The 24,449-nt window shown below is 44.8% G+C and overlaps 1 protein-coding gene across 5 annotated transcripts in view; it reads left to right on the top strand.

Moving 5' to 3' along the window:
- Positions 1–24,449, top strand: part of VPS13B (vacuolar protein sorting 13 homolog B) — a 382,095-nt gene that overhangs the window by 281,466 nt on the left and 76,180 nt on the right. For all 5 annotated transcript variants that reach the window (XM_048507301.1, XM_048507297.1, XM_048507302.1 and 2 more), the window contains exons 37-39: positions 10,999–11,201; positions 12,623–12,830; positions 13,138–13,322. In XM_048507301.1, coding sequence (XP_048363258.1) covers positions 10,999–11,201; positions 12,623–12,830; positions 13,138–13,322 — 596 coding nt within the window. The remainder of the gene's footprint in view (positions 1–10,998; positions 11,202–12,622; positions 12,831–13,137; positions 13,323–24,449) is intronic.

The following is a 24,449-nucleotide window of genomic DNA, read 5'->3' as shown; positions in this document are numbered from 1 at the left end:
AAGGAAAACAACTTCGGGCTCAGCAGAGGCAGTGCCGTGTCTTGCCACAGGTGGCGGCAGAGAGCCAGGCCCTGTGGCCAATTCTGGTACTGCGGGAGCTGTGCTGCTGATGCAATCGTTCACCTTGCAAAGACAGTCTCAGACAATTGATCTATTACAGCAGCCCCAGCTCAGAGCCTCTATGAGCTTGGCGAACATCAATGGGAACGATTTTTGGGAGCGATCTTTGGTGGCAAATCAGGAAACCGAGCGCCCTCAGCGAAGTGGACAGCGTAGCCACGGCTGGCTCGGGTGGCGTGAGCCCCGGTCCAGCTGCCGGTTCAGCTGCCAATATAGTAGGAATTCCATCATAGCAGAACTTTTGTCATCATCCTTCACTGACATACTGGGGACCCAGGTGTTAATTATACCGTCCCGAGGGGTCGCTTCCTCCCCCCTTGTTGCAGCTTATACCCCTTAATCCGCACTTCTCCCCTCCCCACCCCTGATGTGAGGTCTGTAATTTAGGTGCTATCATTAGAGTATATTAGATATTTAATTTGACTATTACAGGCCATACCCACCAGAAATTGTAATCAAATTTTAGTTAGTTTAGACTAAGGTGATAGGTTAGGACTAGATAGCTACTTGAGCTGGATTGTTTAGTGGGGATATTAGTTAGGTTTGTTAGATAAGAGAGAGGCTGGTGAAGCCATGGGGGCACCAACCCTGGGGCTAGGGATCCCTGTGCTGATGGGACGGGGTAGATATTGCGGTAGGCGGCGGCCACATGATAGAAGACGTACGAGATATAGTTATGCTCGTCCGCCTTCTGACCTCCGACCTATCCCGAGAAACGATGGTGGTCTGGATCAGGGACACTCTGCTTCGTCTTTGGTGTTAATTAATGCCAGGTCCATCAATAATAAGACCGCGATACTCCGAGATTTTCTCGGAGCTCAGCAGGTGGACCTGGCAGGCATTACCGAAACCTGGGTGCGCGAAGGTGAGACCGTCGCCTTGGGCGAAGTCGCGCCCCCGGGTTTCGCATGCCTCCACCGATCACGAACACAGGGCCGGGGGGGTGGGGTGGCATTGTTCATCCGTGAGTCTATTCCATTTAGGGCAGTCCCCACCCCGGAGATCACCAGCATAGAGTGTGTCGGCCTGGAGTGGTTGGCTCTGGAGAGGTTGGCTGTTCTCCTGGTGTACCGGTCGCCTAGCGCACCGGGAGACAGCCTGCCGCGGCTGCTGGAGGTGGTGTCGGACTGGGCGTTGCGGTTCCCCAGACTTATTGTCTTGGGGGACTTCAACGTCCACGTCGACGCCACCTCATGTGTGGCGGCCGTGGACCTAGTGTCATCCATGGCGACACTAGGACTCTCCTTAATAAACTCTGGCCCCACCCATGAGGCCGGGCACACGCTGGATTTGGTCTTCGGGTCGGGGATAAATCCTCTACTGACAGAGTGCCATGGTCCGACCATTATGCCTTGAAGGTCCGGGTGGACTTGCCACAACACCCCCGTCTAGGCGACGGGCTGATTTATGCCCGCCCGCAGAGACTTATGGATCCACTTGGTTTCCTGAATGCTCTTCGGGACCCTGAACCTGCCGGCACACTCGATGAGCAGGTGGAGGACTGGAATGCCCGGCTCTCCGATGCCATCGATGTTGTTGCCCCCCGGCGTCCTCTACGTCCCTGTTTCCGACGCGCTCCATGGTACACAGAGGAGTTGCGTCAGATGAAACGGGACCTTAGACGACTAGAGCGAGTGTGGAGGAAATCTCGTGATGAAGCCGCGCGAACATCTTATAGGACATTTATGAAGGCCTATGAGATGGCGACAAAGGAAGCGAAGAGGGTTTTCTTCTCTTCCTCTCTCGCGTCCACTAGCTCTCGCCCAGCTCAATTGTTTCGTATAGTTCGGTCATTGACCTCCCTGTCGGGGAGTTCATCAAATTCTCAATTGGATATTAGCTGTGAGGCATTCATGAGCTTCTTTGCGGATAAGGTCGCGTTGCTCCGCCATGACCTTCCACCCACGTTGGCTACAATTAGTGAACTGGAGACTCCCTTGCCGTCTTCGGGCCCTTGTTTGGCCCGGTTCTCCCTGCTCTCTGAAGCCAATGTCGACAGAGCCTTAGCTGCTGTTAGACCTACTACCTGTCCTCTGGATCCGTGCCCGTCCTGGCTTGTTAAAGCTTGCCAGGCGGAGCTACGACCCCATCTGTTGAGTATAATCAATGGCTCCCTCGAGCAAGGAGCCTTCCCAGATGGGTTGAAGGAGGCAGTGGTCCACCCACTCTTAAAAAGACCATCGTTAGATCCGAGAGATCTGGCCAATTACCGCCCCGTCTCGAATCTTTCGTTTCTGGGGAAGGTAATTGAGAGAGTGGTGTTGGAGCAGCTTCAAGGTTTTCTGGATGACGCATCGGCTTTCGACCCCTTCCAGTCCGGCTTCCGTGCTGGGCATGGGACGGAGACTGTTCTCGTCGCCGTCACAGATATGCTCCGCATCCAGCTTGACCGAGGCGGATCGGCGCTGCTGGTGTTGTTAGATCTTACCGCAGCATTTGATATGGTCGACCACGACCTTTTGACCCACCGCCTGGCTGTCTCCGGAGTACGGGGCACTGTCCTTCAGTGGATAGTCTCGTTTCTCCGGGGCCGGAATCAGCAAGTGAGGTGCGGGGATCAGGCCTCCCGGAAGTGCCCGCTTCAATGCGGTGTACCCTAGGGGGCGCTACTATCCCTGCTGTTGTTTAACATCTATATGCGACCCCTTGCTCAGCTGGTGCGGAGTTTTGGGCTGATTTGTCATCAGTATGCAGATGACACTCAGCTCATTCTGTTGATGGAGGGGGGAGCAGCCGCTGCCCCTGCAGCTCTACAGCACTGCTTGGAGGCAGTCGCTAGTTGGTTGCGACAGAGCAGGTTACAACTGAACCCATCGAAGACGGAGATCCTCTGGCTTGGCCGTGAGGGGGAGGGGGGACTTTCCAGCTGCCTGTGTGGGAGGGGGTCATATTGGCGCCGACCCCCTCCGTCCGCAGCCTGGGGGTCCACCTGGATTTGTCTCTCTCAATGGAGACCCAGGTGGCCCATACAACCCGGGCTGCTTTTTTCCACCTTCGCCAAGCCCGGCGGCTGGCTCCTTTCCTCTCCCAAGCAGACCTAGCCACTGTGATCCACGCAACAGTCACCTCCAGATTGGACTATTGTAACTCGCTCTACGCGGGCCTTCCCTTGCGCCTGATCCGGAGATTAAAACTGGTCCAGCATGCAGCGGCGCGCCTGCTGACGAGTAGCGCCACCTGGGAACACATCCAGCCGGTGTTGCGCCAGCTGCACTGGCTCCCAGTAGAGTTCCGGATCATTTTCAAGGTGTTGGTGTTGACCTTTAAGGCCTTACGCGGCCTGGGACCATCGTATCTTCGAGACCGCATCACCCCATACGTCCCTGCACGGCCTCTCCGGTCAGCTGAGGCCAATTTATTGGTGGTCCCTGGCCCCTCAGTGATGCGGCTGGCCTCCACACGGGCCAGGGCCTTTACGGCTCTGGCCCCGGCCTGGTGGAACGCTCTCCCTCCAGCTGTCCGGGCCCTGCGGGACCTTGGCGAGTTCCGCAGGGCCTGCAAGACGGAGCTGTTCCGCCGGGCCTTTGGAGGAACTGGCCGCTGATGTGGTGCCCCCTTCCCTGTTTGGCCCTCACCCGACCCGGACAATTGGGTCATTGTCATCTAGCGAGACCACCATGCCTCCCCTGGGGATGGGGGGTGGGGAGGGAATCTTAAAATTAAGATGTTGGGCCCATTTATACTTTTACTCTTCTGATAATTGTGGTTAACTGTTTCTGCTTTTAATGTTTTATTTACCTATACTATTGTTTTTACCTGTTGTACACCGCCCAGAGCCCTTCGGGGATGGGGTGGTATAAAAGTTCCATAAATAGATAGATAGATAGATAGATAGATAGATAGATAGATAGATAGATAGATAGATAAAACAATGACGTGACAGAGGGTACAGCTACATAACTACACAAGGATGTGATGAAATAGTAGTCTGTGCTGTATGTGTAATGTGGGTTGATTTTCGATAAGTCTTTAGATTACCCCTAGCATTCTTAGGATTTCAGAGTTGGTATTGCGCAGGCTAGCCTGAACTCATCAGATCTCAGAAACTAAGCAGGGTCATCCCTGGCAAGAATTTGGATGGGAGACTTCCAAGGCATACCAGGGTCGTGATGTGGAGGCAGGCAATGGCAACCCATCTCTGAACATGTCTTGCCTTGAAACCCCACCAGGGGTCTCCATAAGCCAGATGTGACTTGATCGCTAGAAACGTGTATATAAAGTGTTAGATGATGAGTATGGTGCTACCTATAAAAGGAAATATTGTCTGGTTGGCAATGTTGTGGGTTTTTATATGTTAGAGGCAGCCATCGAGGATGGTGTCGGGGGAGGTTTAGGAACTATTTAGTGTGAGGTCCTGGCAAAAATTTCTTTTTTCATTTTAATATGCTTAGTATCTATAATTTATACAGTTAAAGAACTGAGCTATCTTAGACCAGAAATTAGATTCATTTGACTCAGAAGGTTGAATCCCACCAGATTTTCTGCGGGAGGAGAAAAGGAAGAAGGGTCCCAGACTAACTATCCTGGGGATCATGAAACCTGCATAGGCAAAACCCATGTGGAACAGGGACTGCTGTGTGTATAATTAGGTGAGAATGCGCAAAAAGGCTGGCTGAATTCTACCCAGTATTTTGATCCTTTACCCAGGAACATTACTCAGCTCTGTTCAAGAGGTCAAGTATCCACTGGCCATGTTTGAGTAGAATGAGGCCAGAGGCCATTTTGTAGCCTGAGCCACTTGGGCTGCAGTCATCAAGTTCTAAAGAGTTCTTGAAATATTCTTTGATAATATGCCTCCATAGCAAATTTTATTTTTGATTTTTTTTGTATTTCTGTATTTATCTGTTTCTAATATTTCACCTTCCTACATGTCCACCACATACGATAAAAGCAGCCATATGAAGTAAAGCAATTCTTGTTGTGCTTCATGTTTCTGTGAAGTGTGTGTCATTCTCGCCATCTCTTTTCCATGTGGGAAGGGGGGGGGGGAACTACCTCTGGCTTTCCTTTCCTCTCCTCTTTTTTAAATCAACAGCATTCCTGTCAATAAAGAATCCCTAGAGACTGTGGTAGAGCAGCAGGACACGTTTGATGTTCAGTGCTCCGATTATTTACAGAATCAAACATATGTTACAGTATTGCACACTGAGAGTTGTCTTTTGCCCAGTCTACATTTGCAAAAGCGAAGTATGCCCAAGTTGATGTATATACATGACCATTGAATCACATGGTGCCTACTGATCAACATGTCCTAATGTGATTGTGCATTTGTATATTTGTGCACGTTTATGTGTGCAGTCAACTCACAGCTGACTTATGGCAAGCTCGTAGAGCTGTCAAGTCAGCAGATATTTGGAGGTGATTTGCCATTGCCTGCCTCTGCCTGGCTGAGAGATTTCTGAGAGAACTGTGACTGGCCCAAGGTCACCCAGCAGGCTTCATGTGAAATAGTGGGCAGGGGCATGTCTACAGAAAATGGTGCCCAGGGCAAGTTCTCAAATGCGCCCCTGCTCCAACCTCTTGCAAGCTGAATGTTATTCCTCTTGTGATACACCCAAAGATCCCATTAGCCCTTTTTGTCACTGAATCACATGGGACGCTCATATTTAATTTACCATTCACCTGTACCCCAAGATCTTGTTAATGCACACTGTCACTCAGTAGTCATTTCTCCCATCCAGAGAGAAAGGGCGGGGGAAGAGAAAGAAACAGAGGAAAGGGAAAGAAATGGGCAAGAGAAATAGGGGAGGAGAGAAACAGAGGAACAGGGAGCTTCAGAGGCAGGAATGTTGCCCACAACCCCCCCCCCCCCAAGTACTGCAATTGCAAAAAAAGCCTCTGGTTTAAAATTAAACATAACTTCTAGGCAAATGGCATTGTAGCCGGGGGGAGACTGGGGCATGGACAGGCTCAGGAAGGCACTCTTTCCTAGGCCTTGTCCCCATTCTCATCAGATAAGCTCCTCCTAGCCGCTGCTCGCCTAGAAGTAAGCTAATCTTAATTTTAAAGTAATCACAGGCAGCGGCAGGAAAGAGGAACGTGGGCCACGTCCCCCTCCTCGCATTGCCACTGGGGAAAAAGCTTCTGGTTGCTTTAAAGTTAAGATTAGCTTCTAAGTGGTGAGGCTGGGCTAGACCAGTTGGGGTGGGGACTCCTCCCAGGGAGCACCTGAGACTTGAGCCCCCCCCCCCCCGTTACACATCCGGGAGTAGGGAATTGCACCTGGTTCTCCACTACACCATGCTAGCTTTAGGCCCAATGAAATCACTGTATCAGTTTTTGTATTTTTATGGCAGTGGAAAATGTTGTCAAGTCTCAGCCAACTTATGGAAAGGTTTTCAAGGCAAGAGATGAACAGATTCAGTTTGCTATTGACTGCCTCTACATAGTAACTGGGGACTTCCTTCGATATCTCCCAATGGCATACTAACCAGAGACAATGTTGCTTAGCTTAACTGATGAGATCAAGCTAGCAAGGGTTTCTAGGGCAGGAATTTTTTTTATAGCCTGTTTAAATTAATGTTTGCATAGAAGTAGATTTGAAACTGCTTTCCTAACATAGTTAAGCAATATCCCTGTTTAAACCTAACTTGGTTAACATTGGTGCAGAAGAAATGCTTAACTGCATGCGGGAGGAGAAACGTTCACTTTGAAAAAAGGGGAGCCAGGGAGGGGGCTCATGGCTAAAGTGACAGCACATGCATCAGCTGTAGAAGATCCGCGGTGTCTCCCGGTAATAAAGGCTTGAATAGAAAAGTTTGCAATTTTTTCTTGAAGCCTTATTATTATTATTATTATCATCATCATCATCATCATCATCATCATCATCATCATCATCATCATTTATTATTATTTGGGTTTATAAACCGCCCTCCCCCGAAGGGCTCAGGGCGGTGTACAGTATGAGAATAGAGCACAATCAAATTAAAATACAATAAATATAGGTAAGTTAAGATGGCTCTAATAAAAATAAACCCTACCCCATTAAAATGCAGCTTATAAAATTAATATTAATGTTAATTAAAGATGGCGCCTATTATCAATTCCCTCTAAAAACAAGCATCAAAGGGAAGGGCGGTAGGGCCACATGATGTTATCCAGCAAAAAAGGAGGGAGGGAGGGGCCCCTATCAACGGCTAGTCTCCCCAAAGGCCCGGTGGAACAGTTCAGTCTTGCAGGCCCTGCGGAATTCAACCAGGTCCTGCAGGGCCCGGACAGTTGGTGGAAGAGTGTTCCACCAGGCAGGGGCCAGAGCTGTAAAGGCTCTGGCCCGGGAGGAGGCCAGCCGTATCATGGAGGGGCCAGGGATCACCAGTAAATTGGCCTCTGCCGAGCGCAGAGACCGGTTTGGGACATATGGGGTAAGACGGTCCTGCAGGTACGGAGGTCCCAGGCCGCGCAAGGCCTTAAAGGTTAGCACCAACACCTTGAAAATGATCCGGTATTCAATGGGTAACCAGTGCAAGCGGTGAAGCGCAGGTGTAATATGTTCTCTTATGGCACCCCCTGTAAGCATACGAGCCGCCGCGTTCTGGACCATTTTCAATCTCCGAATCAGACACAAGGGAAGGCCCGCGTAGAGCGAGTTACAATAGTCTAACCTGGAGGTGACCGTTGCATGGACCACTGTGGCCAAGTCGGTTTGGGAGAGGAAGGGGGCCAGCCGCTAGGCCTGGCGAAGATGGTAAAATGCGACCCGGGTAATATGGGCCACCTGGGTCTCCATTGAAAGAGACGAATCCAGGTGGACCCCCAGGTCGCGAACAGAGGGGGTTGGTGCCAATATAGCCCCTTCTCACTCCAGCGGCTGAAAATCCCCCACCTACCCCTCACACCTCAGCCAGAGGATCTCCGTCTTCGATGGATTCAGCTTCAGCCTGCTCTGTTTCAACCACTCAGCCACGGCCTCCGAACAATGCTGGAGAGCCGCAGGGGCGGAGGTCGCTCCCTCCTCCATCAACAGCTGGGTGTCATCAGCATATTGGTGACACGTCAGCCCAAAGCTCCGCACCAACTGAGCAAGGGGTCGCATATAGATGTTAAATAACAGTGGGGACAACAGCGCACCCTGAGGCACACCACAATGAAGTGAGTGCCTCCGGGATGCTTGGTCCCCACACCACACTTGCTGTGTCCGGTCCTGGAGAAACGAGACAATCCATTCAAGGACAGTGCCCCACACCCTGGAAGCAGCCAGGCGGTGGGTCAAAAGGTTGTGATCGACCACATCAAACGCCGCGATTAGGTCCAATAAAACCAGCAGCGCCGATCCGCCTCGGTCTAGTTGTAAGCGGAGCAAATCTGTGACGGCGACGAGAACAGTCTCCGTCCCATGCCCAGCATGGAACCCGGACTGGAAGGGATCAAAAGCCGATGTGTCCTCCAGGAAACCCCGAAGCTGCTCCAACACCACTCTCTCAATTACCTTCCCCAGGAACGAAAGATTCGAAACGGGGCGGTAATTGGCCAGATCACCAGGATCTAAAGATGGTCTTTTCAAGAGTGGGCGGACCACTGCCTCCTTCAACCCACCAGGAAAAACTCCTTGCTCAAGGGAGCTATTGATGACACTCAACAGGTGGGGTCGTAACTCCGCCTGGCATGCTTTAATAAGCCAGGAGGGGCACGGATCCAGAGGACAGGTAGTAGGTCTAACAGCAGCCAGGGCCCTGTCGACAGCGGCTTCCGAGAGCAGGGAGAACTGGGCCAAACAGGGGCCAGAAGACGGCAAGGGAGCCTCCAGCTCACTTATTGACTCTAAGGTGGCGGGAAGGTCTTGGAGGAGCGACATGATTTTATCTGCAAAAAAAGCACATGAACGCCTCACAGCTGATAGTCAATTGAGAATTTGTAGACCCCTCAGACAATGAGGTCAAAGACCGAATAATACGAAATAATTGTGCCGGGCGAGAGCTAGCAGACGCGAGGGAGGAGGAGAAGAAAACCCTCTTCGCTTCCTTCGTCGCCACCTCATAGGCCTTCATAAACGTCCTATAAGATGTTCGTGTAGCCTCGTCACGAGCTTTTCTCCACACTCGCTCTAGTCGTCTAAGTTCCCGCTTCATACGGCATAGCTCCTCAGTATACCAAGGGGCCAGCCGCGAGCGGGGGCGTAGAAGGAGAACATATGCAGTGAATAAATAGAATCCATATGCGAATTTTAGCTTCATGTGCTCAGGTGGTCCTGTGGACTACTGTGAGGCATGGTTAAGAGAAGTCTCCCCATTGTGACATTTTGGATCTGCCATCATTGTTGTTATATTTTTCTTGAATTTCTTTCTGCTTTTTGCGGGGGAAGGAAAGAAAAAATGACTGTGTGAAGAACTGTAGGGGTGTTTGGTGGCTGGCTGGGCCAGTCTTTCCAATTCATGTTACCCAGGTACCATGGTGAAAAAGAACATATAGCTGTTCTTTTTCACCATGGTGCCTGGATAACATTGTCGGTTTTTTGTAATTTCCATTAATGCAGTCAGATTCAAGGAAAGCTTTGAGCATGTTTTAGGGGAAATTGGCTCATGAACATTATTGTTCTGTAACATAAACCTTAGTCTTATGGAGCAATGACCTAGTGCCTTATGAAATTATTCTTGGCATGGTAGCCGCATCTCAAAACTTACATTTAGGAAGCAGACTCCCCACCCCCACCCCCCACCCCCAATTCTAAACAAGATTAATAACCAAATCTGTTTTCCTTCCCCCTCCCACAATTCTGTAGCACATATTTGCCACAGGTGTGTGTACATTTTACCTGAGATAGTCTAACTTCATGGAAATTGGGGAAAGCGTTGCAGAGAATTAAAAACAGCAGTATATTGCACACACTGGGTTTAAAAATTTAATATTTTATAAATATTAAATTATACTAGGAGAATAGCCCATATGAGTTACAGATTAAGTATGCTGAAATTTAATATTCCCAATTATTCCAAATATGAAATGTTGGGAATGAGGGAATAGACCTCTGGCCTCCAAACGTAGTACCTTCTGGATTTTAATATTCTAAAATATATATAATACAGGCATACTTTGAAGAGCACTGAAATATATCTAATGACATAGGTTTTTTAAAAAAAAATCTTCTAAAGAAAATACTTGCCATGAAACTCATCAGTGTGTTCACTTTAAAGTGTTCCAAGCATTACTAACTACAAATAGCTCAGAGATTAAACTGTGTTTTTAATGTAGGAACTCATATATTTTTGAATTATTGTGCTGGGTTGAGATAACCAGATCCCGAGTATCAACCAGTTAAGAAGTGTGTGTGCTGTCATGAGTGAGCTGATACTGAAAAGTTCTCATAAACCCAAATTACGTAATCTACTAGGACGTTCTCTGTCATGAACCTTGTTAATGTGAACAGGGCTTGTGCTAGAGTATAAGCCATGTCCAAGACATTTAGTTCTCATATAGTTCAGAACAAGTGGAGACCAGTAGCGAATTGTTGTGGTCTGACTTTAAAACCGGTGCTCTTCTTCAACATCCAGTGCTCCAAAGGGCGGGCAACAGTATGCATACGTGGCCCTATAATATTGTGATGAGTGGGCAAATGAGAGCTTAAAATAAGAAGCTGTAGTTTTCCTAAGTGTGCCCGTCTCATCCCACCACTGAAGCTGAGCAAGCAAATTTCCCCTCCCCTCCCCTCCCCTCCCCTCTGTCTGTTTGTTTGTTTCCCTTTAACTGACTTTCAAGTGAGTCAGCTGTCTATTTGGACTATGGTTAGAGTTAAGGATTAAGACTGGCCGCCTCAGAGGAAGGCAAATAACAAAAATGGTTGCTTTTCTTATAGGAAGGGAAAATGCTAGAAATGTGTTCTAGAAAAGCTTTTATATACTCAGCTCTGTTGAATGAGTTTCCCCCCCCCCCCTCTTTTTATATTAGGTATAATTAATGGCACCACCTTTTTATTGGACATCAATGATTTCCTCATTAAGACAAGTCTCAAGGAAAAAAGCAGAACGCTGGTTGGACCTTTCTATTGTTCTGTCACCATGGAAGCTAAATGGTGCAAGCACAGTGGCAATCCTGGCCCGGAGCTGTCAGTTCCAAAAGTCCACGTTGATGTGAGAGGTGGACTGATGCAGGTCTGTACATTGTAATAGCTGACTGACTTTGCACACTGGTTGTCTGTCTGGGCAGTAAAAACCTCTGCAGTGTGAGAAAACTGACCTGATTGGGAAGAATGTATTCATGGAAGAATGTATTTATTTATTTGTTTGATTTTTATCCTGCTCTCCCCTGATGCGGCAGGCTCACAGCAACTCACCACACTATAGAAACCTTATTTCAATATTTTAAATAATTTTATTTCTGCTGCTAGTGTGGGCTCCAACCGTAGACTCCCTTTTTGTTATTTTTTCAGTTTTAAAAAATGTCAAAAATCATGTTTTTGTGTAGGAAGGGAGAATAAAATGCTATTGCCATGGGTGTTTTGCCAGGACAAACATGTCATTATCTGCTGGGCGTCCAGGCAGTCCAGCCCCCACTAATGTTCAAGCATTCAGTATTGGAATCAGATAGATTTCTATCCAGTGTGGGCAACACACTTGCCCCCCATCAAAGTCTTCTTTAAATTCTTCATTAGAACAATGTGCTTTGGGGGTGGGAGTGGTGTTGCATTTCTGTACATTTACAGGCGCAGCAATTCCCTGTTATACAGACCCGGCGAACATTCAGCTGCTGCCATTTCAACCAACCTAAACCAGGAGGTGTTCAATATTCTCTACTCAAATGATTCTGATGTCATTAGATAACTGAAAGTGACTGGTACAAAAGATTTTCAGCCCCAAAGTAGTCTTCAGTGAACCATGTTACATACTGATGTTCTTTTAAGGGTCATGTTTGTAATGCTCCTATAACAGAAAACGGTACAGCGGTAACCCATGATTCTTGAAGTTAGGAGCAATGCAAAACAGTAATATTTTTAATTAATATGTCATAAGTTTAATTCTATTAAATTATACCAATTAAATAATAATAAAATAAAAATACTTCTCCCCCACTCAGATGTCATTCTTAATACTTTATAGGCATTTAGAGTCAGGAATGCTGTTAATCAACCGAAGTCGTTCCTGACACCTTAAGGCAGCAGAAGCAAAATGCTTGTCTGGGAAAGTAGCAGGGCTACTGCTAGCTTGACCCTGTGCTTCTGTTCCTGACCAACACAACACAGAGGGTGCCTGTCACCCCTGCAAATCTATATCCCATTTTGCTGACATTCCTGTGGGCCTTTCCCCCTTCTTCATCCCCTTTAAGTCTTATTTTTAAGGGACAAAAGTAATGAAATTTCTTCTTTTCTGTTTCCTACTATTGTAGACAATAAATTTTCTTGATTTAATAAAGCTCACTGTGACCAGTTAAGTATTTCAAGACTGGGATGTTTACTTTTAAGTCCTTCAAGATGCACATACCTGTTTATCTGACTTTATAGAATAAACTTATTAACCACACATGAACCCGAGATGTATGATTTTCAATTTTCTAACTTGTCTCTTCTTCTTACAAGGTTTTCTGGGGTCAAGAGCATTTGAACTGCTTAGTTCTTATACATGAACTCCTGCAAGGTTACCTTCTGCAAGAAGAGAAGATGGAGGGGCAGAGCTTTGGTCTTATGTGTGCAGCACCACATCCTACAGAAAGGAAGCAGGATTCTAAAACAGAACATACCTCAGATGATCTAAGGACAGGCCTGTTTCAGTACATACAAGATGCAGGTAGAGAGAATGTTATTAAAGTGCACTTCTGTTACAAAATGAATTCAGTAGTAGCCTATTAAATATCACTTTCCTGTTTGACTCCCCCACCCCTTCCAGTAATTAAGAAAGCATCTGTTAGAAAAATACCATTTTGATTTCTTTCCATTTTACTGTGACCTTTTAAAACTCTGGGAAATTGCTTTTTTATTTTCCACCCTTTTGATCACAAGGGATTTGTTTTTAACTGCTTTGGTCTCATAAACCAGCACGCTGCCTTTTAGAAATTATATGTCCAATTACGACTTTTATCTTTCTAATTTGATAGAGGCACAGAAACTTCCCAATGCCTATGAAGTTGTGTTTTACAATGAAACTGAGGATAATCCAGGAATGATGTTATGGAGATACCCAGAGCCCAGAGTACTCACCCTTGTGAGAATTACTCCGGTTCCTTTTAACACTACAGAAGATCCAGATATTAGCACTGCAGACCTTGGCGATGTTCTTCAGGTAGGTAGCAGTTTAGTTCATACAAAACAGGTGTCTTTTTGAAAAAAAAAAGTCATTGAGAAATAAGAAAATAAATTGATACAATTTTTTTAAAAAATCAGAAATTAATTATTACATCTCTGGTTTATAAAGAGTAAGCAAAGGCCCTGTAGTGAATAAAGCTGTTGATTTTGGACTGCTTTAAAACTGTCTTTAGTTTTTCATTTGGCTAAGACTGAGAAAACATAATGCTACCCAAGGTTAAGGGATCAGTGCAGGGCCATAAGATAAGGATATGCATTTTGAACATAATTAATCAAAATCTGCTCTAAATGTGTCCTGTTTGTTAAGTGCAGAATGGTAACTAATCCACATTAAATCATTTCCAGTTTAAAGTACAGCTATTGGTAAGAAACAAAACAGGCCATGACCTAATGTTGTTTATGGTGGTATGTGGTCGCTTTGGCTATTTTCTGCTTGCAGATTCTGTTTCCCTGGAGCAGAGGCATATTGGGGGGAAATGGTTCCCGGTGACAACACCTGCTCCAGGCACCCCCTTCCTGCGCCCCCTGCTGCCCCCCCACACTTGAGGGTGGGGGCAGGGCTCGGGGGGTGGCTCAGACAGGCACTGCAGCAGCAGGAGGCCAGCAGCATCTCCGAGCCCCACCCCCAAGGGCCTGAGGAGGGAAGGAGGTGGCTTGGATGGTCGCTGCAGCAACAGGCTGGCTCTGTTTTTAGGTGCCTCCAGGTTGGCACGGGGGAGGAGGAGGGTAGAGGGTGATTTTGTCCGCCCTCCCCACCCCCGCCGCCGCCATTGTGCCCAGGGACATTTGATCCCACCTGTCCCCGTGGGCCACTGCCATGGAGCCGCAAAGGGCAGCTGGGGGATTACCATGACTCAACAGATATTTTCCAGAAAGGCACACAAACCAACCAAAACTCCTAGCCCATATTGACAATCTCATGTCCTAAAGTCCTCGTTCTGAACTGGCTTTGTGATGATGCACGAGTACAAAGTTAGTTCAAAGTGATGGCAGGAAGCCTTGTTCTTCTTTGAATGGATGTCATAGACGAGATTGTAAACTCCATTTGGAGTGTTGGATAAAAACAATTTATCATTTTTCTCAGAACTTCTCAAAGAGTCTCTAAAGACTTTCTTCCTCAACTGTAACTTTTAACACAACCTAAACCAGCCTGATATTCTATATTTCCTAGCTGTTACAGGTTTTATTCTGATTAGGAGAACCATTTGTAGCAAGTCAGGGCTCTACCTTGATATAATCCAGCACATAGAGGTCCAGAAACTATTCACGTGGTACATGATTCATGTTGCAATGTAATAACTTATATTTCAGAATTCTATTTTGGCAAACATGGACTATGTATTTGGAAATACATGAACTACGTATTTGGAGTTCATTGTATTCCATTCTGAAGAATTAATTTTGAAAAAAATAATATTTCAAGTGCCAATAGCACAAACAACTCAAGAAATCCAGTAATTTAAAGCTTATTCAAAGTATGAATGTGTATTTATATTTATAGAAACAGTTGGTACTAATTTACAATCATTTTTCTCTTGCCCCTTTATTTCTCTTATTTCATTTTTGGTTCTATGTATATATGTGTGATAAACTCTTTTTTACTTTTTCTTTGTACACTTTTCATAATGAATACTGAATACTTAATGAAATACGTAATACTTTCTCACTTGGTTAACTGAATTAGAGGATATATTTTTGTACAGTCCATGTTGAGCAAGGCAAATGACCTTTCTACTGTTGTTTTCCATGAAATAGGAAGTAATCTTGCATGATGTTATTTTTTTATGTATGTAATAAATTAACATTTTAAAAATTCTTTGGTGATTAAAATCCCTGTTGCAGATTATCTTGGTAAATTAACAAACTTCAAAGAATAGACATAGTATATTGCAACAGCAGTTTGTGTTTTAATAGGAGGAAATACCGCATCCTATCAGATGCCCTCCTCAACATTAATGGTAACTGTTAGCCCTTTTATAGCAAGGGATAACCTCTAATTCTGTACTGTAGATTAGGAATTGATACTCACATATATTAATATGAAAGGAATGTGTGCTTCCTTATCAGTGGGCAATTGATCTGTTTGGATATTTTATCAAAGCTATAGCCTTATTCGAATCTGCTGTAGTACATGTGAACCCTTTTTGCTTTGAATCAAGACCAGAATACAGCTTAGATTTTTCATAATAGCTATGTGCAAAACTATGAGACTTTTCTTTTGATGGGTAAATATGATGTAGAACCGTGATTGATTTACCCCAGTCCTCTTGAATGCCTTTAAATGTTCTTGCAGCAAAGTTAAAAACAACAATCAAAATTGGAATTTTCCTGTGAATTGCCTAGAATAATAGGAAGTATTTGGATAAACTGTTCAGCTGTGTAGGTATCTTCCCTCAGGCAACTTGTACAGATTTTGTGTTCTGCCTTTGAGGTTATTAAGTGTCAAATTGGCACCATATAAAGAAGCTATTTTTTGACTCAGCACTCAACCCTTGTTATTTGTACATCACATACAAGAATATATACGCTAGCACTGAAAATTAGATTTGCTGACTTCAGGCTGGGAAATTCCTGGAGACCTGGGGTTGGAGTCTGGGGAAGATGGGGTTTAGGGAGCAAGAGGCCTCAGCAGATTATAATTCCAAGGAGTCTACTCTCTAAAGCAGTCATTTCCTCCAGGAGAACTGATTTTTGCAGTCTTTCAGTTATAATTTCATGAGATCTCCTGGCCCCCTCTGGACACTGGCTACCTCACGTTGAATCTAGAGCATGTGTCTAGTAGGGTCAGCTTGGAAAGTGAGTGGTAAAGGAGTCTCGGCAGCTGGTTACTGGTCTGATTTCTCCTGGCCAATAGCAGTCGTCTCCAGGCAGGGAAGCATTCCAAACCTGGGGGGGCGGGGGGGGGGGCTTTTAGACTAACAACAAATTGTTGCAGGGGGGCTGGAAAATTATTGTGGACCAACTTTGTGGACATATTAGCAAGCTTGATGTAATGGAGTGTGGTCTTGTTTCAGAAAACTGAATAGCAAGATTTGTGTCTAATAGGGTCCTATAATGTTATTTTGTCATCAGAAGATGCTCAGGAAGATCAGCGTTTGTACACTGAAGCTTGTTTTCCCTGTGGTGCTAGTCAAAGAGTATGGGATATACTCTTTGTAAAGAGTATAAAAAACCCTCTGCTGTCTCTTTGTCTATAAATTTCATATTGTTTTATTAGGTTTTGCTTAGGATGATTTTCTGATTTAGTCTTATCAGGAAAGGAAAGTTGAAAAGGCACAGCAACAACTGAAGATTCCACTTTCTGAATGTTGAGGCAAAGTACTTTGTCACTCCTTCACTCAACCAGAATACCAGCTGCTTCTGAATGATGCGAAAGAGGAGAACCATTTTGAAACTGAATGAAATAATTCTGCCAATGATGGCTTTACATTCAAATTACTGACTTAGGAAAAGTGAAGACCCATCTGAATGCCATCTGAGAATTGTAATATTTTATATAATTCCTTGGAATGAATCTCACTGAAATTGGATGACGGTTACTTTTGTGTAGGCCAGGGGTCTTCAACATGCAGCTCTCCAGATGTTCATGGACTACAATTCCCATCAGCTCCTGCCAGCATGGCCAATTTGCCATGCTGGCAGGGGCTGATGGGATTTGTAGTCCATGAACATCTGGAGAGCTGCAGGCTGCAGACCCCTAGTGTAGGCGCTTTCCACCACTTGGCTTGCACAAGATTGGAATACAAGGCGATCTTTTCTACCCAGGCCGCTTGACATTTATATGTGGTGTGGCGTGAACATTTTTTAAAATGCCAGCAATACTTGTTGAAAGAAATCTTAAGCATTTCCATTCTGCTCTAATTTCATTAACTTAAAGAACATTAATAAGAATTGGAGAGGGAAGGCAGAGCTAGTGTTCTGAGGATGCAAGTCTAACCAGATTAAATGCTGGGAGGATTTGTTAGGCAAATAGGGCCACATATGAGCCCCATGGCACGGGATGATAAGCTGCAGTATTGCAGTCAGAGTTCTGACCACGATCTGAGTTCAATCCCTGTAAGGACCTGTAAGACTGAGTTGTTCCACCGGGCCTTTGGAGTGACCAGCCGCTGATTGAAGTGCCCCCATCATTTTCCTGCATTCAGGGTCCCTTTAACATCTATGGGACCCTTCTTTCCCCAACAGGAACCACGTTACACACGAGGCAGTTTTAATAAGGGTTTTAATAAGGGTTTTATCGCTGGACGCCGTTTTATTATATTGACCACTGTGTTTTAATTTAATGGGTTTTAGTTATATGTTGTTGTGAAGTTATACCTCCTTCAGGGGGTAGGGCAGTATATAAAACCCAATAATAAATAAATAAATCCCGAGGGAAGTCAGTTTCAGATTGCTGGCTCAAGGATGACTCAACCTTCCATCCTCCTAAGCAGTGGTGGGATTCAGCAGGTTCGCGCCACTTCAGCAGAACCAGTTGTTAAAATGGTCAGGGGCGTAACGAGGCAGCCCTGGGCAAACTGTAGCCCTGGGCAAAACCTGAGTTGGATGCCCCCCCCCCCCCCACCCATGGGCGGCCACTCCACCACGACCAATTTTTTTTTTGCACCAGGATTCTTTGCTAAGGAGATGGGGGCTACCCTTTGAGGGTCCATAACTTTGGACCCCCTGAACCAAATTGCACCAAACTTGGGGGGTGCCATCATCTCCAGATGATACCCTGAAATTTTGGTGCCAATACATCCAAAAATGCACCCCCTGCAGGAACATCCTAGAAATTTGCCCAAGAATCTTTGTTCTGCATTGAGTTTTCTGCATTGCTGTCAATGGGGGTTGCAGGCTGGGGAGGCTCATTTCTGAAGGCACAGTCTCAAAACTTTCAGGGTCTCATCAGGAGACTTCCCTAATGATACCCCCCAGGTTTGGTGCAGTTTGGTTCAGGGGGGCCAAAGTTATGGACCCTCAAAACTGTAGCCCCATCTCCTATTAGCTCCCATTGGAAACAATGGGGGATGGGGCACCCCCTTTGGGAGTCCATAACTGTGGACTCCTTGAACCAAACCTCACCAAACTTGGGGGGTAGCATAAGAACAGTCTCCTGATGATGCGCTGAAAATTTGGTGCCACTAGCCTAAAATGCGCCCCCTGCAGGCCAAAAATGGAAAACCGCTAAAAATACCCCAAAACGAACCTTGCATTTTGATGCCCCCCCACAAGGTGATGCCCTGGGCAGCTGCCCACCTTGCCCAATGGGCATTACGCCCCTGAAAATGGTACTTGTAAACAAACAGTTGTTAAATTATTTGAATCCCACCACTGCTCCCAAGGGCAGTAAAATGAATACCCAGCTTGCTGGGTGTAAAGTGTAGATGACTGGCGAGGGCAATGACAAACTACCCTGTAAACAGTCTGTCTCGTAAATGTTGTGATGTGACATCACCCTATGGGTTAGTAATGGCCCAGTACTTGAGCAGAAGACTACCTTTAAGTTTTGATCCTTAAATAGAGATCATAGTAAGGGGGAGGGAGAGTATTATTCCCCCTCCCACAAATATAGGCGGATTCTGCATGGGCCCAAAACAGTGGTGTGAAAACAGTGTGAAAATGGTGTAAAACCTTTTACACCATTTTCACACCATTTTCACACCGCTGTTTTTGGCCCATGCGGAATCTGCCATAGAGATTCAAAAACCAAATCTCTTTCGCATCCCCCCCACCCCCAGTGCTATTACACTTGGCTGGAGAAAAGATACAGAAAATGCCTGTTTGTTTGGTCTCTGTGCTGGCACAGAGCGGTGGTGGTTTTAATGGGCAAAACCATTCAGTGGTGGGAGAGCTGAATCCCTCTTCTCCCACTCCTCAGCCTTCATCCAAATATGAGCCCAGGGTTGCTGTTGCTCCCCTCTATAAAATGCTGTAAGATCCAGTGGTGGATCTCCCAGCCTTCCTTGTAACTAGACTATCAGCAAAGAAAAACAGTGTTAATCAACCCAGCCATTGAAAATGATCCCTGTTTATTTTCAGAGAGGTAGAAAATCCTGAGTCAATGTAAAGAAGTTAAGTAAGGACTATTTAATATAAAGCAATTTCATTTATGTAAATCCTATGTCTCTGAATATGTATAGTTTCAGATCAAGTGTCCATTTGGTTTCATTGACTATCTGCATGCTTTAAATAAAACTTTGTTGCACTAAGAATTTGCAGGCTTGCTGTTTTCAACACAGTGTTAACCTTTAAGTAGGTCAGTTCTTAACAGAGCCTAAAACAGTGGCTGAGGGAAATGTGGACGTTAGAGTAATTTACTTGAGATTTACTCCAAGTCATAACTTTAGGAAATATTTGACATGACAGTCAACAGGAAACTAATTATGATCAACGTCAGAGGCATTCATTCTTCCTTTTAACAGAGAATACCTCATATTTGGCTGACTCCGTTTCCTTTTTTGTTTTGCATTCCCCACTGAGATTGCAATGTTGAGCTGGCATTTGAGAGTCTGGGAAAAGGGCTCTTTGGAAAACCACAAATTTCACTGATGTTTGACTCATTTCTCACATTTCAGAAGCAAGTATTTTGGAAGTCCAAATAATTTGTGTATGACAAGGTAGTGATTTAAGTTCATAGCATTAGCAAAGGAAGCCATAAAAGATCTGCCACAGTTATCAACAGCAAGGGGATCATGTCTGCCTGTTTTTAAAAACCTGACGTATGAAAGTGCTTGTAATTTAACGGAGCAGACATTTTAAATATGTAATTAAGAAAATGAATGCGGTAGTTTGTTTTAGACTTTTAAGTGCTAACTGTTGCAAATTTGGAACACTGGGTTCCAGAACTGTGGTTTTGCTTTCATGGAGCTGTCCCCATTATTGGAATGAATGGGGAAACCCATATGGACTCGCGGGCTTTTCTGTGCCTGCAAAGATTAGAAGTCTAAAAGTTATGTCTGAAATAGTCAAGGTTATAGGTTAAATACCTTGGGGGGATTTTTGCTGATTTCTGCTGATGCTTCTTTTTCGTGGCAGACCCCCCACTCCCCCTTCATAACATTCCTGATGGAGATCCCTTGACCCTCATGGACAGCATTTCATGGGGTATTTTGGGCTGCAGCAGAAGGGGAAGACTATAAAGTTGTGCTCTACCAACAATGGAAGTGTTCAACTGGCTCTGTGCTCAGGAACAATTACTTTCTCACCTCATTTGGGTTTTTATCATTTACTTGGGAAAAAAGGTAGTTTAGCAGCACTGGGGCTCTTGTGTTTAAAGGAAATGCCTATGCTGCAGTATCCAGAGTGACATTATTACTGTGCTGTTTACAGTAAAGTTAGGATTTTGTCATGTTTGCCTTTACTTTGTCTTGTCTCTAATAAATTAGCAATAGCTAAACCCAGTTCAGGATAAAGATAATAGGAGATTTGTGATTTCATCCTCCATTTTCTGGACCGCCTGTGCTCTAGAATGGTCCGTTTGGGTTCTAGTGCCTGCCTAGTCTTTGTCCCAGGCACTAGGACCCAAGCGTAGCATTCTAAAATAAAGACAGTTCAGGAGATGGCAGATGAAATCACCAATCCCCTGTCATCTTTATCCTGAACAGGGTATGTCTGAAATTATTCTGGAATCTATATACACTTATTGTTGTAGCATTAATGTCCCAGATCTGCACAATCTATTTAGAAATCATTATATATCTATATCGATATAGATATGTAGTCTCCATAAAGATGAAGCTAGTAGAGTGTCAGCCACTGCAGATTTCACCAGAGGTGTATCTAGGGAAAATGTAGCCTGGTGCAAAAATCTGAGTTTTCTCCCCCCCCCCCCCCCCAGTACGGGTGGCCACCCTCCCCCACTACGACCAAACAACATTTTTTTGGCACCAGGTCATCTCAAAGTCACCATCACATTATAGAACATGCCCCAACTCACAAATCTGAGGGGGGGAGGATGAGGGGTGTGTGTGGGGTGACTAAATGGCCGCAGCCTAGGGACATTTGACCCCATATGTCCCCCTGGGTGGTATACCCCTGGATGCTACAGTCATATTCCCTGCTGTTAACAAATTAGGTTGGGCAGCACTGGACTAGAGGACCCAATGGTGTGACATAGTACAAACCAACTGCATGTGATCCCTAAGTTCTGTCTTCAGAGCACTGCTTCTACATCGCCCTACATTTACTCTGCATCAATTTGTCTTTTCCAAAGTACTTCTCTCCTTCTCTCCCTCTCCCCCTTTCTCCCTCCCTCTCTCCTCACAGTGCAGTTGCTGTCAGAAGTGGTTGTGAGCCAAAATAGCACGCCAGTCCATTTGAACCATTCAAGATGAAATACAGAGCATTAACATAAGCCATTCAATAGGAAATGCGTAGGAGCAGTTACAGATCGGTACATTGCAAAGTCAAATAATATTAAGAGTGGGGCTGTTGTTGAGTGGGGCGGAGGGGCTCTGTCTTTATAGTTAGATTTTCTAATGGTCTCTTAAGATGATGTGTCAGTAAACGACAAACACAGACATTCCTCATATGAAATATATTTGGTTCTTATCAACATGATACCATATTTTGGTTAATATGTACGCAGATTGAGGCATAACAATGTAGCATGCATTATTCTACCCAGTTGTCTCTCTCCTTTCCCCCCCCTGGAACTGGGTTTTCATGTTCTCTCTCTCTTTTTCTTTTTAATGAGTATGAAACCAGCCTCTGTGGCACACGGCATATCCACAGTTCCACTCAGCACACCTGCATTTGCTCTAAGCCTAGTAGCTTGATGAATTGATAAGATAAGCCAGCCACATGCTTTTCTAAAAATAAAGGAATGCTACATATTTCTTCCTAAAGGTTAAAATGTGTTTCTCAGGGCTCTTGAATTACCATATTCTGATACCAAGGGAAAATAAAACCTCGACTTAGAGTCTTGTTTGTACTTAGAGGGCTTTCCGGACAGGAAGGCAATCTTGAGGCAATGCAGCAAGCCACAATACCAGTGGGGCATTACAGGTGAAAAACACACAGCTGTACCCCGTACCACAATGTATTACAACTGTACAGCGGACTATTTCCTAAACAGAAATAGGGCTTGTTTAACTTTTGTTTCCCAAGAGTAGATCACATTAAAATGTTATAAAATCATGATTTCCTGCATTTGAATGCTTGTGGTTTCTCAACGGGTTCCAATATTACAAAGGAGGTTTTATAGCTTCTATTAGTTGAAGATGTATAGAAGCCTCTTTCTAAAGTCATTTAAAAAAAACCGGAGAGATACGTAAAAAGAGAACTTTGGTTTTTTTGACAAGCAAACTTTTTTTTTCTCCAGCTGGGTCAGCTGCACAGTTCGGATCTGTTGTTTCTTTTGTAGAACATTATCGTGCGCCTAAGTGGTGTCAAAACGGATAGATAATAAACTAATAAACTGGTTTGATCAAATTGCAGCTCACTTCAGTTTACGTTTTACTAACAGTCAAGTTACTAACAAATCCAATTTTTAAGAAATCGGACACAAACTTCAGGTTTATATTTAACAAATTATAAATAGCTCTCGTTGAAGTCAGTGTCAGGAATTGTATTTATGTAGATATTTATATCCAGCTTTTCTCCTGAGGGGAACCCAAGGCAACTTGCAACACGGTTCTCCCTTTTCCCATTTTATTCTCAAAACGACAACCCTGTGAGGAGGTTAGGTCTAGAGAGAGAGACTGACTGTTCCAAAGTCACCCAGCCAACGTTCATGGCAGATTATCTGTGACTTGCATCGTAACAATACTTACTTGTGCAAATGCACAATTTATTATTGTGTCTTGAAATATATTTAAGTTGGTTTCAGATCTCTTTCACATGCATGGTTCCCAACCCTGGGAACTGTATTTTTTATGAAGTAGATTAATGTCTCCTAACAGACATTCTCACCTCTCACAGGGAACTTTTTAAAGATTTACAGCCTAGGTGTGCCTTCACAGCAGAGGCACGATGGGCAAGGATTTGGGGTTTATTGTTCCTTCTTTTCAGTCCTGGTATGTTTTTATATCAAATCATTATTTTATACTGCCTTCCTTAGATAACTCAAACAACAGCTTTTGATCTCTGTGTGTGCACATGTGCAGCAGTTAATATAAGCTGCAGTAAGAGAGCAAAACATCAGGAGACCGTCTCACTTCATTCTGCTCCCAGCCTGGAATGAACCTGATTGCGGGAGAGGCAGGGAGATGAGAGCATTGTATGATGTACTAGACACCCAGGCTGTCAACAAGAGTTTACTTGAGCTCACCTGCCAGAACTGGCAAGGGTTTTACTACAGGGTTTTGCTAATGCATTTGTAGGGGTATCTTCTAACAGAAGAGGAAGCTTCTACTAGGATTTTCTTTAGACTCTGCTTCTTCTGTTTATTTTTTATTTTATCACATTTATACCCTACCCAATTCTCAACCAAAGTCAGGTTAAGGGCAGCTTTCAAGTATAGGTTAAAATCCAGTACAGCGTCAGAAGAAGAATAAATAAAACACACAGATGGACAGACAGATGGACAGATGGACAGGCAGATAGAATCAATTCTAAAACAATTCTATATTCTTTAAAATGTAACAACCAGTTCTTATAGAGGGCCACCAATAAATAAATCCCAAGCCTAATATCAGTCTCTCTCTGCTTTCTGTTATTTGTTTACAAAGGAAAGAGGAAGGAAAAGGGTGTGTGTGTTTATGACTCCATGATATGTCTCAATGAATCCACTGTTTGTTGGGTAAGCACAGGTGTCAAACTCGCGCCCCTCCAGATGTTATGGACTACAGTTCCCATAATCCCCTGCCAGCATCATGCTGGCAGGGGATGATGGGAACTGTAGTCTGTAACATCTGGAGGGGCGCAAGTGTGACACCTATGGGTTAGGGTTGGGGCGAACAAATATGTTCCTATTCAAGACCAGTGTGGTGGGGAGAGTGGAGACTTAAATCCTACCTTATTTCATGCTGTAGTCCTGATCAGATGCCCGTTAAGTAGCTTTTCAGACATGCCATTGCATCTTATATTACACTCTATATGAACATGTCACCTCTATAAATGAAAGAGTTCAGAACCTAGCTGGCGAGCCATTCAGCTAACGGTTGTACTGTCCTCGTTAGCT

Source organism: Sphaerodactylus townsendi, linkage group LG09 (genome assembly GCF_021028975.2).
Source record: "Sphaerodactylus townsendi isolate TG3544 linkage group LG09, MPM_Stown_v2.3, whole genome shotgun sequence".
NCBI lineage: Eukaryota > Metazoa > Chordata > Lepidosauria > Squamata > Sphaerodactylidae > Sphaerodactylus > Sphaerodactylus townsendi.
This window is presented reverse-complemented; position numbering and strand designations above follow the sequence as displayed.